At 40.0% G+C, this 17,857-nt stretch overlaps 1 protein-coding gene across 1 annotated transcript in view; it reads right to left on the minus strand.

The window, feature by feature from the left end:
- Positions 1 to 14,127: 14,127 nt before the first annotated feature.
- LOC117517626 (nectin-3-like protein) overlaps positions 14,128 to 17,857 on the minus strand; it is a 105,604-nt gene continuing 101,874 nt past the window's right edge. The window contains exon 8 of the mRNA XM_034178723.1: positions 14,128 to 14,400. Within this exon, the coding sequence (XP_034034614.1) occupies positions 14,227 to 14,400 (174 nt within the window). The 3' untranslated portion in view covers positions 14,128 to 14,226. The remainder of the gene's footprint in view (positions 14,401 to 17,857) is intronic.

The following is a 17,857-nucleotide window of genomic DNA, read 5'->3' on the forward strand; positions in this document are numbered from 1 at the left end:
CGAAATCTGTGATAGTGAGCACTTCTCCTTTGCTGAGATAATCCATCCCACCTCACAGGTGTGCCATACCAAGATGCTGATTAGACACCATGATTAGTGCACAGGTGTGCCTTAGACTGCCCACAATAAAAGGCCACTCTGAAAGGTGCAGTTTTGTTTTATTAGGGGGGATACCAGTCAGTATCTGGTGTGACCACCATTTGCCTCATGCAGTGCAACACATCTCCTTCGCATCATCTTATCTCAGCAAAGGAGAAGTGCTCACTATCACAGATTTAGACTGGTTTGTGAACATTATTTGAGAGAAATGGTGATATTGTGTATGTGGAAAAAGTTTTAGATCTTTGAGTTCATCTCATACAAAATGGGAGCAAAACCAAAAGTGTTGCGTTTATATGTAGTTCAGACTCCTGAACTTATTAGAATTTGTGTTGAAAAGATAGGCCTTGGATGTGACACTGGCACTTTGGCTGAAGCAGGTGATTTGGGCTCATGGGTTGCTGGCTCTGGCTGGGACTCTTCAGTGATAGACTGAAGCTCAGATTTGTGAGCAGGTGGCTCTGGCTCAAACTTGAACTCTAACTTGAACTTGGTAGAACTGGACTAAGAAATGGGATTGGCAGGTGTGGACTCAGATAAAGAATTTGCAAGATTTAACACAGATTTCCCAGGGTGTGACTTGGGCAGAGTGTGGATAAGATGTAACCTGGATGCAGACATGATTGGATGTGCATTGAAAGAAGTGGGGTGCACCTTGGTAGAGGTAGACAACTGCTCAGGGATAGGGACCACTTGGGTTGAAGCAACAATCACCAGGACTATTCGCCCAGGTATGTCTGTGTTGGAAACCATCAATACAAGAACACCAAAATAACTGTTGCTTTGATGTGCCTGCACGGGAGGACTCTGCCCCAAATGCGCCCTAGCGGGTGATGCTCTGGGGCAGTCAGAGAAGGTGCTCACATTATAGTTCGACATGACACGGTGCCAAACTTAAACAGATGTACAAGCATTCTAAATTATTGGTTTCTCAGACATTTGTACAACTCCTGTGAGATTTAAATTAAATCCACAACCTTCAGTTGACTAAGAACTAGTAAAAGGATGTAACTAGTGAGTCTTAAATTTTTTGCACGACACAGCAAAGCCTCATCACTACTTGGCTCACTTTATTTAGACCTTGACAGTGCCAACATAATATAACTGAACAATGCAAATAACATGCAAGTTTTTTTATTTAGTAATTAGCTTTATTTATTTATTTATTTATTCATTTAGCAGGGACAGTGAACATTAACCAGCAATTCTGTAAATATATCCGCAGACTGTTTTTTAAGCTGTAGCCCATGGCCAGATGTTAAAGGCTCTGTGGTAACAAAAAATACATTAAATAAAAAGCACAAAGTTTGTTGAATGAAAGCAGATACAGTGATAACTCAAATATGAGTGTTACTTATTCAGTTGTTGAAGAATATAAATGTGACAAAAGTATAAAATAAACTGTCAGTAAGCACAATAAGGGCAGTTAGGAGGGTGTAAAATTAGTTAACTTTAATATTTATTTTCTGTGCAAAAATATTTTAATAAGCAGTTTATGAAAAATAAATAAAGCACTCCTAAAACATTTTACCACAAAGTTGTCTTTTAACAACTGTCACAGTACAGGGTCATTCATGAATACCTTATTAATCAGAGGTGTGGGGGAAAAAATACATTTGCAAGTGATTAAAAGGACACAGATTTGTGCAGAAGCAGCAGACAAAAGAGATATAACACCGGAAGTGTAGTGACTGCCATGAAAGTTGGATAAACATTTGTTGCATCCACTGCTATTTATGCAGATTGTTCACTGACTGCTGTGCATGTGAAGTGCAACCGTTCAGCTGGCCTTTGAGATAGAACTCGCACACAAATTCTTGAATGAATGGAAGGACATGGTCTGCAGGAGGGTCCATGCCAAGACCAGTCGCCTGCTTCATTTTTTAAAGTAAGATTAAAAAAAGTGTTCTCTGTCTAGAAATGTGATGTTATGTACTTTGTCATGCACTCTGTCTGTGCACTGTGACTCATGGATTGAATGTTAAAATTGGAGTGTGATTAGTGATTCTAATGTGTTGTTGTACCAAAGCACAGGTTGTTAAACATCTTAATGACATATAATCAGCAGTCTCTGTTTTTGTCTCAAACCATGTTTTAATGTCTGGACCGCGGGGCGCACGTTGGCCAAGTGGTCAGTACTTTTGTTTTCAAAACAGAAGGTTCCCATTAGAGCCGTGCCCATTCTCCATGTAACATGGAGTCGTGTCAGGAAGTGAGAAATCCCGAGCAAAAAGGGAGAAGCCAAACTAACTTTTGGGTGGGGGGCATAGACCTGCATGGGCTGAATAAATCAGTAGGTCAGCAGAGACAGCAGGTGCAGGTAGGCTCAACAGGGTCAGTGATTGATTGTTCTGAGAACATGGCAGTATGGGCCGGGTGAGGTTGTCAATGCACAATCAGGACTGGCAGAGACCTTACATGTACTGGCAGCCATTGTTGTACCATCAGGGTGAACAGTCATTACCTGTGGACCTGCAGATGACATTGCCCTGGGTGTTAGATTAAAGTAAACTGCCTCTGCACTGTGGAGGCCACCACTCACCACCACCACTGGAAGTGAAGCAGAAGCTTGATCAGGCGCTGAATGGGTGGAGTGTGGATTATTCCCAGGTAGACAAGCTCTTGTTTGACAAAAGAGAGTCTAGCTACCTTGTACTATAGAAGAACCTTGGCCTGGGGACAGCTAAATTAGACGCAGCAGTACTGGACACAAACCTGGACAGGAACATGGATTTTGCTGAACTTTCACAGTGTGATTTGTTTAAACAAGGCAAGACAAGGCAGGAACCAAAAGCTGACTGGAGTAAATGAAAAACCAAAATGCCATAGTTACACAACAAAATATTAAGAAGAAACCAAAGGTTACAACAGTCAGCATAATGACACAAAACCAGCAAACAACATTATAAAACCGTGAGGGACAATGAGAGTTTACATGGGATGATGCAGTGATCCAGGAATGACCAAGGATTTATAGATTCTATGATCAGTGGTGGAAATTTACTCCCCCTGCAAAAATGCAAAGTCTTACCATGTATATGTATTTCTCTAATTTCTCATCAAAAAATCTAATTACACTTAATATAAGACACAATCAATTCCGTAAAAATTCAGTACGATAAAATAACTTGTTTTTAGGTAATACATCTTAAATCTTAAGTGAAAAGAGTGTTGGAAACATTTTGAGTCACATCTGAGACCAAACAAGCTTTTCTGATTCACCATCTGTAGAAAACTACTCCTGAGTTGAACTCACTTATTTTCTAATAAGCTATTGTTCTTGTTATCGTCTGGGCTGTCCTGCTTTGGGGTTCATTTAGTCTGTCTTAACACCCAACTGCAACCCCGTCACCTTTTTAAGATGCTATGTTATTTTTAAAAGATGTAACACTTACTAATACAGATAAAATATCACTCAAAATGGGTTTTGTCATATAATCACAAGAGCTTATTTGAAGAAACCTAACTGAATTTTCATTTATTCCTCTGGCAGATGTTTTCACTTGTTAGACCCTGTAAGAAGTTAAAAAAAAAATCTGATGGTGAGTCAAAAAAAGCTCATTTCCTGTCATATATGACACAGAACAAAATGTCTCCAAGACCTTTCACTCTGGAAAGAAGTCATTAAATATGTCTTATATTATTTAATGACTAATGACTTATAAAATATTTTGTCTTATAGTAACATAATTTTGACTACAAATGAGATAAAACTGCTTGGTAAGATTTTCCATTTTTTTGCAGTGTCAGTGTACTGCACTTAACTACATATTTGAGGTATTACCTTTTGTTTTTATTTTAGACGGCTGCTAAATCTGAGCCAGTACACTTTGCAGTGGGTTCTCCATAACTACCATGAGCCTGCCTGGTTAATGTCTGTGACCATGAGGCACATTTTTAGTGGTTGGTGTCGCTGCACTTGTACATGAGCCTGCAGATTAGGTAAATTGTATTAGTGACATTTCACAGACTGAAACAGCCTTCAGACCTCTTCAGGCCACAGATGACATAAAAATAAAAATTAAAAAAATTGTAACAGTACAGTAGTTCTACTTTTTGTTATGTATTTGTAATCCAGTTTATCATAAATGTAATACAAAATAAAAGTTAATTGTCATTTTTTTTAAAACTGCATTTAGTTAGATATGAGAACCTGCAGTGTGCTGTACCATTGCAGAGGGCGACACTTTCTCCTTTGTTTTCTTTCTATTGGTATCAATATTGTTATTGTCATGTAACTTAATAAAACAGTTTGAAAAAAAAACAGCTTTCTGGAAATTTCAAATAACTTTATCAGTGTTCTATTTGTTAACAGTAATGTTGTAATTCTGTATATTTAATTTGACCTTTTTTCAATCCGTACAGTTAATACAGCCCAACCATTAAAGAGTGCAAAGCTTAAAAGGAAAAAAATGCTGAAATGATGAGTATTACACACCAGAGGTATGGATATAAATATTACAGAGATTAACAGAGAAAGAAAGATGTTTATTTGGACATTTTAAGTTGTTTTTAATAAACAGTTGTATAGTCTAGTTGTACAGTCGGATGTCTGCCAGACATCCAAGGCAAAGCATTCTCTATAAATCTAATTTATAGAAAAGGGATCCAATTAATTTTTCCATCATTTACATCTACATTATTTAACAATTTATTGTTTGTTCTGCTCGGAAGCAATCGTTTTCCTTTACTGCCATTTCAAAATCATTAAAATGTTTTCTCAAGTCTGCCATACTGATTTTGTGTCACTATTAACACACAATAAAATAAATGGTAAATGAACTGCATTTATATACCGCTTTTCCATCTGCATCAGAAGCTCAAAGCGCTTTTCGAATGATGCCTCACATTCACCCATTCACACAGACACACTTACACACCGATGTCAGGGTGCTGCCATACAAGGCGCTCACTACACACCGGGAGCAACTAGGGGATTTAGGCCCTTGCCTAAGGGCCCTTAGTGATTTTGTGGTTTGGCTGGGGTTTGAACCAAGGATCCTCTGGTCTGAAGCTCAACGCTTAACCACTAGACCATCACCTCCCCAATAAAAGCATTGCAGACATCAACTGTAAACTTGTGTGTTGACGCTGTGATGTCTGTAGGAAATAAACATTTCTATATTTTGACATTTTGCTTCAGTTCAAATAAAAACTGCAATGAGGTTTTAATGGTGTTCACTTTGTGTGCCATACACCAAACTTGTGATACTTAAGTGTTGTTGTTGATCTGTAACTATGGTGGCCTAGACAGGCCACAACACTTCCATATTAACAAATACAAAAAACAACCCCCCCCCCCCCAATCAATTCAACAGTAGGAAGTGGCATCAAAACATTGTGCAAATTGAAAAACACCTGCAAACACAGAGGCAACATGCTTGCTGCACATTAACACAAGGGACCAAAAAAAAAAAAGCCAAATACAGTAACAACTCCCCCCCCCCCCAAAAAAAAAACAAACAAAAAAACAGCTGTACTGTAAAGCTCCATGACACAATGGAAGCACTAACAACACAAAAAGAAGTTTTTTGCACAGAGGACTCACTGACTTTTTAGTGTATTGCAAACAAAACAATAAAACATGATAATACAGCTAGTGTAAAAGTCAACAAGCTGAATAAATACACTTAGTCATCTGTGTCGACCAGATAGGAATAAAGATGATAGAGCTCCTCAATGTACTGAACGAGCCATCAGTTAAAGTCCTCTGGGCTCACATGTCTTTAATAGGAAGTGTTGTGGCCTCTATCTGCCACCGTACGTAGATATTAAATTATACATCATGTTATTATTCCTCATGTAACTGAGTTCTTATTACGAAACCAGGATTTTTACACAGTACCATTCGATCACATTAACTGACGGTGGAACACAATATTAGAGGCTGCACTTACTTGTTGGACCACTAGGTGTTGCTCTTTGGAAAGTGTCAGCTTCATTCAGAAAAACCACAAGCTGCTCAGATAACCTAAAAATAAAAAATAATCTACAACCACAGGGTTACACATAAAAGCAGAGGTGACATCAGAGGAACAACAAAAAAACCCTCTATGGACGTTCCATAGCATAAACCTCTGTGATATATTGTGAGGGGCAAAAACAAGTCATTTCAACTTCTGGGATATTGATGTGATCAGTTAGGTAGCAGAGAGGGTTGTTAATCAGTTTCAGTTGTTTTGGTGTTAATGAAATTAACAACAGGTGCACTAGAGGAGCAACAATGAGACAAAACCTCAAACAGTAATGGAATTACAGGTGGAGGCCACTGACATTTTTTCCCTCTTCATCTTTTCTGACTGATTTTTCAGTAGTTATGCATTTGGCTAGAGTCAGTGTCACTAGTAGTAACATGGTGCAGTACCTGGACCCTACAGAGGTTACACAGGTAGGCCAACTCCTCCGTACCATTGCCAGGTTTGCTGTGTCTCCCAGCACAGTCACAAGATCATGGAGGAGATTCAAGGAGACAGGCAGTTACTCTAGGAGAGCTGGACAGGGCCATAGAAGGTCCTTAACCCATCAGTAGGACCAGTATCTACTCCTTTGTGTAAGGAAGAACATGATGAGCACTGCCAGAGCCCCACACAATGACCTCCAGCAGGCCTCTGGTGTGAATGTCTCTGACCAAACAATCAGAAACAGACTTGATGGGGGGGTCTGAGGGCCAGATGTCCTGTAGTGGGCCCTATGCTTATATATATTTATATATATATATATATATATATATATACACTCAACAAAAATGTAAACGCAACACTTTTGGTTTTGCTCCCATTTTGTATGAGATGAACTCAAAGATCTAAAACTTTTTCCACATACACAATATCACCATTTCCCTCAAATATTGTTCACAAACCAATCTAAATCTGTGATAGTGAGCACTTCTCCTTTGCTGAGATAATCCATCCCACCTCACAGGTGTGCCATATCAAGATGCTGATAGACACCATGATTAGTGCACAGGTGTGCCTTAGACTGCCCACAATAAAAGGCCACTCTGAAAGGTGCAGTTTTGTTTTATTGGGGGGGGGGGGGGGGGGATACCAGTCAGTATCTGGTGTGACCACCATTTGCCTCATGCAGTGCAACACATCTCCTTCGCATCATCCGTGAAGAGAACACCTCTCCAACGTGCCAAACGCCAGCGAATGTGAGCATTTGCCCACTCAAGTCGGTTACGATGACGAACTGGAGTCAGGTCGAGACCCCGATGAGGACGACGAGCATGCAGATGAGCTTCCCTGAGATGGTTTCTGACAGTTTGTGCAGAAATTCTTTGGTTATGCAAACCGATTGTTCCAGCAGCTGTTCGAGTGGCTGGTCTCAGACGATCTTGGAGGTGAACATGCTGGATGTGGAGGTCCTGGGCTGGTGTGGTTACACGTGGTCTGTGGTTGTGAGGCTGGTTGGATGTACTGCCAAATTCTCTGAAACGCCTTTGGAGACGGCTTATGGTAGAGACATGAACATTCAATACACGAGCAACAGCTCTGGTTGACATTCCTGCTGTCAGCATGCCAATTGCACACTCCCTCAAATCTTGCGACATCTGTGGCATTGTGCTGTGTGATAAAACTGCACCTTTCAGAGTGGCCTTTTATTGTGGGCAGTCTAAGGCACACCTGTGCACTAATCATGGTGTCTAATCAGCATCTTGATATGGCACACCTGTGAGGTGGGATGGATTATCTCAGCAAAGGAGAAGTGCTCACTATCACAGATTTAGACTGGTTTGTGAACAATATTTGAGGGAAATGGTGATATTGTGTATGTGGAAAAAGGTTTAGATCTTTGAGTTCATCTCATACAAAATGGGAGCAAAACCAAAAGTGTTGCGTTTATATTTTTGTTGAGTGTGTGTATATATATATATATATATATATATATATATATACACACGTATATATATATATATACGTATATATATACACGTATATATATATATATACACGTATATATATATACGTATATATATATATACACGTATATATATATATATATACACGTATATATATATATATATACACGTATATATATATATATACACGTATATATATATACACGTATATATATATACACGTATATATACACGTGTATATATATATATACACGTATATATACACGTGTATATATATATATATACACGTATATATATATACACGTATATATACACGTGTATATATATATATATACACGTATATATACACGTGTATATATATATATATACACGTATATATATATACATGTGTATATATATATATACACGTATATATATATATATATATATATATACACGTATATATATATATATATATATATATATATATATACGTATATATATACACGAGGTCTGTCCGTAAAGTATAGCTCCTTTTTGTTTTTTTCAAAAACTATATGGATTTCATTCATATGTTTTTACGTCAGACATGCTTGAACCCTCGTGCGCATGCGTGAGTTTTTCCACGCCTGTCGGTGACGTCATTCGCCTGTGAGCACTCCTTGTGGGAGGAGTCGTCCAGCCCCTCGTCGGAATTCCTTTGTCTGAGAAGTTGCTGAGAGACTGGCGCTTTGTTTGATCAAAATTTTTTCTAAACCTGTGAGACACATCGAAGTGGACATGGTTCGAAAAATTAAGCTGGTCTTCAGTGAAAATTTTAACAGCTGATGAGAGATTTTGAGGTGATTCTGTCACTTTAAGGACTTTTCACGGTGCGAGACGTCGCGCAGTGCTCTCAGGCAGCGTCATCAGCCTGTTTCAAGCTTAAAACCTCCACATTTCAGGCTCTATTGATCCAGGACGTAGTGAGAGAACAGAGAAGTTTCAGAAGAAGTCGGTTTCAGCATTTTATCCGGATATTCCACTGTTAAAGGAGATTTTTTTAATGAAAGACGTGCGGGCGGATTGCAGCGTCGGCTCGCAGCCGCCGCGACGCTCCGTCACAGGAAAAACACCTCTGTTGGAAGCCTTCAGGACAAGTTGGAACATCTCCAGCTGATAAACAATTTCTCATATACTCACTCCACTGAAAGCCATCAAAAGCCGCCTGGATTTTACAAATGGTTATCAACACGGAGGTGTTTTTCCTGTGCCGCCGCACCGCGTCGGCTGAGTCCCGACGCGCGGACCCGTCCGCACGTCTTTCATTAAAAAAAATCTCCTTTAACAGTGGAATATCCGGATAAAATGCTGAAACCGACTTCTTCTGAAACTTCTCTGTTCTCTCACGACGTCCTGGATCAATAGAGCCTGAAATGTGGAGGCTTTCAGCTTGAACAGGCTGATGACGCCGCCTGAGAGCGCTGAGCGACGTCTCGCACCGTGAAAAGTCCTTAAAGCGACAGAATCACCTCAAAATCTCTCATCAGCTGTTAAAATTTTCACTGAAAACCAGCTTAATTTTTCGAACCATGTCCACTTCGATGTGTCTCACAGGTTTAGAAAAAATTTTGATCAAACAAAGCGCCAGTCTCTCAGCAACTTCTCAGACAAAGGAATTCCGATGAGGGGCTGGACGACTCCTCCCACAAGGAGTGCTCACAGGCGAATGACGTCACCGACAGGCATGGAAAAACTCACACATGCGCACGAGGGTGCAAGCATGTCTGACGTAAAAACATATGAATGAAATCCATATAGTTTTTGAAAAAAATAAAAAGGACCTATACTTTACGGACAGACCTCATATATATATATATATATATATATATATATATATATATATATATATATAAAATCCATATATCCTAAAAATTGGTTATGAATTTTTCAAAATGCAACAAATTAGATGAAATGCATTCGTTGTTTGTAGAACAAATGTTTCCATCACAATGCGGTTGTATACTTTCTGTGCATTAGCCAAAGCAGTAAATGCAGTGTGTCACCTCCGCCCGTACGTATAACTCTACGCCTAGAACACCCTCACTCAGCTGTTATAAACTGTGGGCTGCCTCATCTGAACAGTCTGACGCAGAAATACTCCCAATATTAAAAATTGGTTCCTCCGTTTTCTGAGAATGGCAGCACTTCAGTGTGACTGACCTTGAGATGTGGAGGATTTTTCAAAAAAAATCCTCCACATCATTTCAGACTTTATTTCAAACAAAAAACAATTAGACATTCAGAGACCCTATATGCTTGACATTTTAAGCAACTCATGCAAGTTAATTCTTTGTGACATGTTTTTGTGTGTCCTTGAAATTTAATCAGTTCTGTCCAAAATCAAACCGTGTTATTCTTTAATCCTTATTGGCTCCAAACAGTTTGAGTTAAACTGTTATGACCTTTCAAGCTTGCCCAAGGTCAAAAGACATGTGACCGACAGGAAGAAGATATACAACTTCATATACATTGTTTTATTCATTTTACTACAGACATAGACAGAAGAGAGAGTGTTAATTGTTCTTATATATATAGACATTGTATGGGGTTGTATATAGATATGTGATAGATGTATTGAGTGTATAGAAAGTCAGATAAATGTTTAAACATTTATTGTATGGGAGCGTAAATAATACTTAGCTTGTTTGGGTTTTGAATTATATAGGAATTATTGTGAATAGATAAAAAAAAAACTGCAGGAATAAATGACATCTTCCTGTTCCTTTTTGAACATGGACTTTGAAATACTAGGTTGTTACTTGTAGTATTATTATTTCTACTGTGTCCTTTTGCTTTTATTTCTCATGTTTATCATTTTGTTTTTATCCAAAGCCAAAATATGGCCATTGGGTGTTGCCATCCGTCTGTCTGTGCTCAGCATAACTCCATTTCTATTACTGCCAGGGTCTTCAAACTCACAGAGAGCATTCTTGGGATACAGACCTTGGACAATTTCAAAGATGATTAACTTTAATCTAATTTAAGGGGTCAAAAGGTCACATTCTTTCTACACACTCTTTCATCCCTTATCCATTGTCTGCTGTCACAACGTTACATATACAGGGTGTAATCTCAGGATAATGAACTTGTAGGTCATTGAAGATAGCTGACCTTGGCCTACTTTCAGGATCAAAAGGTCACATTTTATGTTGGGTTTGTCCACCAGGGCAGTATACTGGCACTATTGCACGAGTGGGCCAAGTGAAACTATATGTTGCCTTTCCTATTTTTATGCTCATACGGCCGAGGTTGCTTTAGCATTGCGTGTTAGAAATAAAAGATGTCATTCATTCATAATATAGCCGCTGCACTGTGTAAGCATTGGGCCTAAATTTTGACTTTCATCTGCTTTTTCTCCAAATCAAAATGCTTTGTCGTCCTCAATCATTATACCATGTCTGTACCAAATTGGATCACAACTATTCTGTTATTTTGTTCACACATACAAAGAACCGAAACAATATTCATGCCTGAATATAAAACAAAATTTGAAATAAAAACAATCTATTTTGTCTCTTGCTCCTTTAATCCAACTCATCATACTGCATCTATTGCAGGAAAGAACAAGCATTTCCAGCAAATTTTGGCAAAAAACAGCATGAAGGTAAAAACATAGAACTGAGTTGTGTTGGTTGGAGCTCTGACTCACTGTCCCAGTTTTTCTGAACATTTCAGTCAGTGTGTACACAGGACTCACAGACACCAGCACTGCTCAACATCATCAGGGTTTTTTATGAAGAAAATTAAGATAAAAACTACATCTTCACATCTACAATTTCTGCTGCCAGAGAGCGTGTTTTTGTAGCATTACGACAGACAATCAACTGGCAAAGAAATCTGTTAATTAATCCCTCCACTATGTTGCAGTTGGAAAAGTGTCTCTGTGGACTTTGGTGGTTCAGATGTGACGTAGTTCTAACGATATGACTCAGAATGCAGCAGCTCAGGTCTGCTTCGAGGTACCGTCAGAGAAGGGAAAAAGGAGAAACACTGTGTCTGGATTTGGATGGAAAACGTATTGCTTCCACTCGTCTCTATTCACATTTAGCGCACATTACACAGGTTAATTTATAGGCAGACGAGGTGGGATCTCTTGATTATTATTATTTTACACAATTACCTTGTCCTAAATGATAGGAAACACTAAGTAATGATTGTCCACAAACACAAATTACAGCACACAGATTTAAAGGGGCCATATTATACACAGAGGACATCATTTATGAATCTGTACGAAATCATGACAAAGTGTGTGCATGCACAAAGGCAAATATGCGCATACAAATTCTTTAAAGCAGTTATAAAGCTGTGTGTATGCATAAGTGAAATTTTGCAGACATGTACAAGCTTGTTGTCCACTGCCATCTTTAGCCCTGGATGGATTTAGACACTCCCTTTAAGTAATCATTTGCATGTGAAAACACTGTGTGTGCCACGTTATTAGATGTAGCAAAGAAAAAAAAAAGCAAGAGCATTGTTCGTGTCCACCAGAGACCTATAATTAGCAACCAGGCTTGATAAGCAACTTGACAGGCCTGTAAAATAAGAAGTTCTGTGGTCCTCACCTCTGTCTATAATACACAGAGGTTTTTCTGGAGTTACTTATTGAAGTTCTGGGGACACACTGGCTCCATCAGTCCAGAGCTTGCCCTGGTGATCACAGGGAAAATCAGTTCCACCTAATAGTGTGTTTACACATAACAACGGGAAGTCACAAATGCCACAAAGTATACATTCTTGGCCGCTGATCACAAATGTGATGATTCAGGACAGAGGCGTCAGGTGTCCTCAGGAACTGCTGCAACCTGTTACCACGGATTACCATTAATGGCACGTGTTGCTGGAGAATCATCAGGAATCATTACGCACGGCCAAGAATAATGTTCTGCGTTGTTCCACGCCATTGCACGTAACAGCGCATCGTTAAGTTCTGTCACGTTGTGAATGAAGCGAATTGTCTCCACACACCCAAATTCATCCTACCGTTAATTGCTGAACAATTCAGATTGCTCCAGTTTGCTCCTCAAAATCCACAGCAGAAGAGCTTTGTGATTGCATGCTTAGTTAGGCTCTGTGCCATGGAGTGTTGCAGAAAGGAGGAGATGGGAGAGCCAGATGTGTGGCTTCACACGGCTCTCGTCTCACACATGTTCCAAAACATCAGGCACATGCAGCAGGTGGAACACCTGTAGGAGTACGCTGAGGAGCATTGGAGCAAAACTTTTGGCCGACTTGGCATCACTGTCCTCCTTCAGCATACTGCAGCAATGAAACTGAATGCAGTGCAGCAGGGTTTAATTGTGCGCACGTCAGAGAAGAACGCTGTCACGCTCTATTAAGGGTCACCACTAATCAAGACAGATCAACACGCTCAGTTGCGACCTTCACGATATGAGGCGAAATGAGGGTGGTGTGTGACATTCGTGGAAGATTTTTTGACAGCCAAAAACATGCTCCACAAAAATCATGAATATCACGCAGCAACACACATTATTAACAAACCTATTCAGATGTGTTAAGTCACATTAAGAATATCAGCAATGTGCCAAGAATGACGCAAATATGACATTCTTAACGTGTCCTGCCTATGTGTAAACGCACCATAATGTGAAATTAACACTCTTAGAGAAAAGAAAATATTTTATTTGATGTCTCGTGCCCCAGAAAAGCCATAGAGAGTCTCTCTCTCTCTATTATATATAGAGTAGAAAAGCGTAGGCAAGTTTTTAGTAAAAAATAAAATACTCCATAGACACTGCACTTATACACTGTAAACAAACCAACAACTTCAGATGTCTTAAAAAAATCTTTTCTGTACCTGTGGCTTTAAATGGAAAATATGTTGTTGGCCATGCCTCCTTTTGTGTGAAGGCAAATGGGCACAACATAATGACTAAACAGTTCATCTCTCATGTTGACTGTGTATGATGGGTCGAGAGCAGCACACATCAGTGGGAGTGTCTCACACAGGAAGCAACAGTTCAGATATGGACATCCGTGACATACGTCACAGGACTCTAAAACAAGGCTTTCTCAGTCTTGAGTTTATAACAAGGTGGCTTCCACATATGCATACACAGAGTTGTGAGGCTTTAAGAAACTGAAACATTAAACCCAAAACACATTTAAAGGCAGACAAAAACATGTTTCTGCACAATATGACCCCTTTAAGACAAATGTTTCACAGTGATGAAAACGTGCACAAATTGCTCCTCTAAAGCTTTCAGCCAGGTGATGCTGGTCTGTCACACATAGTGCTCACGACGGTTGATGTACGCACGGTTTGTCCCGCTCTGATGACACACCCATTCCTGGCGGGACAGCTGTTGGGCGGAGCTTGTGGTTTGTGGCGGTGCTGGCCTTGCTGACAAGGAGTCCTTCCTCTCAGCCTGCTCAGAGCTGCGCTGTGCCCTGCGAGCCTGCAGTTTACATCATAAATATTCTGTGATATTCTTCCTGACTGAAGTGAGCTAAATTAGATTTTTTTTTTTTTAATGGCCGTATCTTACTTTTCCACCAGGCCACCTGTTTGCATAGTAAAGCCTGAGTCACACAGATATAAGACTGCCGGTGACAGTCCCTGCTGCAGCCCCCTCAAGAATACGGAGGTGCATTCTGACCCAGGGTGGGGGGGTGGAGTTGCAGTCACATGTATAAAACTCTTTGCAAAAGGCATAAATGCACAATGGTGGCAACAGTGCTGTGTTGTGGTGTGTATGTGGCAGGAATTTATAAGACTGTCATCCTTTTCTGCCATCACTCGTGGGTTTAGGAGCAGACAGTCCCGTCATAGTACCACAGCTGAGATTTCACAGCTTTCGTCACAAAAAAGAATTTTCCTTACTTGTCATTCATCTCATGGACAGAGTTAAAATGACATGTTAAGAGGGTTACAGTGCCCTCCAAAAGTATTGGAACACTGGGTATTTCACACATTTTAATTTGTTTATTCCACTTCAAATACAAAAAATGAAAATTTCTAAAATGATCTTCCTTAAACTCAAACTGAAAGCAAATCACTACATCTTGGATATAAATTAATTAAAAATATAAAAGCCAAGATGATTGGTTGCATAAGTAATGGGCTGCTTTGGTATAATACCTGTAAACAAGTAAGGATTAAACAACGAGAAGCTGTGCATTATACGGTTTGAATGCACGATGCGGAGTCTAAAACACCACGACGCAAAGCGGAGTACCATGGTCCCACACAGTGAGCTAACACACAAAAATTTATTTAAGTTAACAGAACTTGATAAAAATGCATAAGTATTTGAGACTATTTTATACCAGTCTCAAGATATTTTGCCTCCGACGCGCTTACCATGTCTGAGGGCTCACGCTGCAGTGGGCCACTCACACCGTCCCCCTCTTTGCTGTATGGAGCTGCGGCCAACTCTGGCAACAGGTCCAGAAATTACACTCGCTGTTTTGATGCGGAGCGCTCGGCAGCCCACAAGGATAGAACCGTTCTCTTCTTCTTTCCCGTCTTCAATCTTGTCCAGTTCATCCGATGTTAAATCTTTACACTGTTGCTTTTGCTGTTCTTCTCGTTTGCTCTCCTCCTCTTTCCATTCCTGAAACGTTTTATTTTGGTCAAAAATATTAAAATTCACTTGGAAATCCATGTTTTATCACATTTCTGTCATTCACCTGTCAAAACACAGCTGATCTGCGCCAACTGATTTGCACATTGCTATGGTGACAACCAGAGCGGAGTGACTTAACTCGCCGAACTACGTGTGCGTATACGTATATGAAAATAATGCACACCAGTTAGACATGGAATTCTCACTGACCATGGTATAATCAGTTTTCAGGGATGAGATTGGCAAATTCGATTTTCAGAGGAAAATAAGCCAGGGTCCAGGGGCCGCAGGCCCTGGTGGGTCCAGGGCGGAGCCCTGGCCAGGGGGCTCTGAAGCCAAAGCATTTTTGCTGTTTTAAAACATGTAAATTGCACTAAAATATTAAAAACTACTATAAATGCCAGGTGTTCATATCTATAATTCAAACTGTAAACCCTTACTAAGACCATCTACTGTACATGTGCATTTTTGTGACCAAAATATTTTTTCATAACTAGACTTACTTGATTTTCAGCATTCTCCACTTTCAACATGGCACACTTGTCAACAAACATACATGTAAGGGCGGGAGAAAGGAAAGGGCAGGAGGAACGCATATATAACCTTTGCGCTGATTGGTCATAAGCTTTGTAATAACCAATGAAAATGTGCGTTAGTAATAGCTTCGACTGCGCTTCGATACCGTCTCGGTTTTTATGATTTGTTGGAGGGAAAACTACCGAATATTGGAAGTTGAAAGACCACACAGTTACCTCCCTTACACTACATGCTCATTGTGCACCTACTTCATACTGATCACTGATCAGCACAGCGTTACTTCCGCATTCGGTTGACTGACGGACTGATCGAACTTGCTGCGCTGGCGATAACAGACAAAGACCACTCAGTGTTCTGAATAGATTACAATTTTATTAAACAAAGGTACTCCTGGCATTAATTTTTTTTTTGCATTCTTACCCCCCCTAAAATTTTCTCAACGGATTTGGACGTTTCACAAAATCGACCCTCCGGGACTGTCAAATCCGCGGGAATCTGTGGATCCGTGGAAAAATCTCATCCCTGAGTTTTATTGTCAGTTTTCAAGTCACTGAATATGTCTTGAACATTATTTAGATCAGTTATGAAGAAATACAAACAGTATGGTACTCTAAGGTAAATCTGCATGGAGTAGACAGTTCTCAAAAACTGAGTGACTGTGCAAGGACAGTGGCAGCTCCAGAGATTTTTTTTTTCTGCAGGTGCTATGGGGGAGCTTGGCATTTTTATGAGGGTGCTATGGGCTTGTGTGTCTTGACGGCTCTCTGCTACACCTCTGCCACATTCACAGGCATGCGTACACATAACCACATTCTGATTTGCGACAAAAACTAATGACATACAAAATGACCAAAATCACACACACAAACCTGGGCTACTGTTCATTACAAATATTCACAGACCTACATACGGTTGTATGTAAATGTTTCTGCACCCGATGTTTTCCATGATTTTCCTTTATAACTCATTGGTTATTTGGATCAGCAATTTCAGTTAAATCAGAAGAAGAATCAGAATCGCCTTTATTGTCATTGTAATTTGCATTACAACAAGATTCAAGTGCAAATCCAAAAAGGTGCTTTCCGTGGCAAATTTTTAGCCAAATAGAAGATAGTGAAATTTAACAGTAAATTATTCAGAGTATATGTACAACTAATATAAACATAAGGTAAAATAAAATAAAATGAAATGTGGACTAAGTAATGTAAAACGTGAAATATATACAACTGTGGAATCATATTGCACGGGAATATTGCACGTGGTTTACAGATATTGCACAAGAAACTTGAAGGTGCGGATTAGAGTGATTTGTTTTTGTTCAGAGCAGTGATCGCTCTGGGGAGAAAGGTGTCCCAGAGTCTGTTTGTCTTAGTTTTGATTGACCTATACCATCGGCCGGAGGGTAGTAGGTCAAAACAGGTGGTTGCTGGGGTGGGATGCGTCCTTACAGATGCTGGCAGCTCTGCTGAGGTAGCGAGAGCTGGCAATGTCTTCCAGGCTGGGCAGAGAGCAGCCAGTGATCCCCTGGGCCATTTTGATCACCCTCTGCAGCGCTCTCCTGTCTGCTGCTGAGCACCCCCCATACCACGCTGTGATGCAGTACGTCAGGATGCTCTTGATGGTGGCTCTGTAGAACACCACCAGCAGCTTCTCCTCCAGATTGTTTCTCCTGACCACCCTCAGGAAGTGGAGTCACTGCTGGGCTTTCTTCACCACCACTGTGGTGTTGGCAGTCCAGGAGAGGCTGTCA

This window comes from Thalassophryne amazonica, chromosome 9 (assembly GCF_902500255.1).
Source record: "Thalassophryne amazonica chromosome 9, fThaAma1.1, whole genome shotgun sequence".
In the NCBI taxonomy this organism is placed as follows: Eukaryota; Metazoa; Chordata; class Actinopteri; order Batrachoidiformes; family Batrachoididae; genus Thalassophryne; species Thalassophryne amazonica.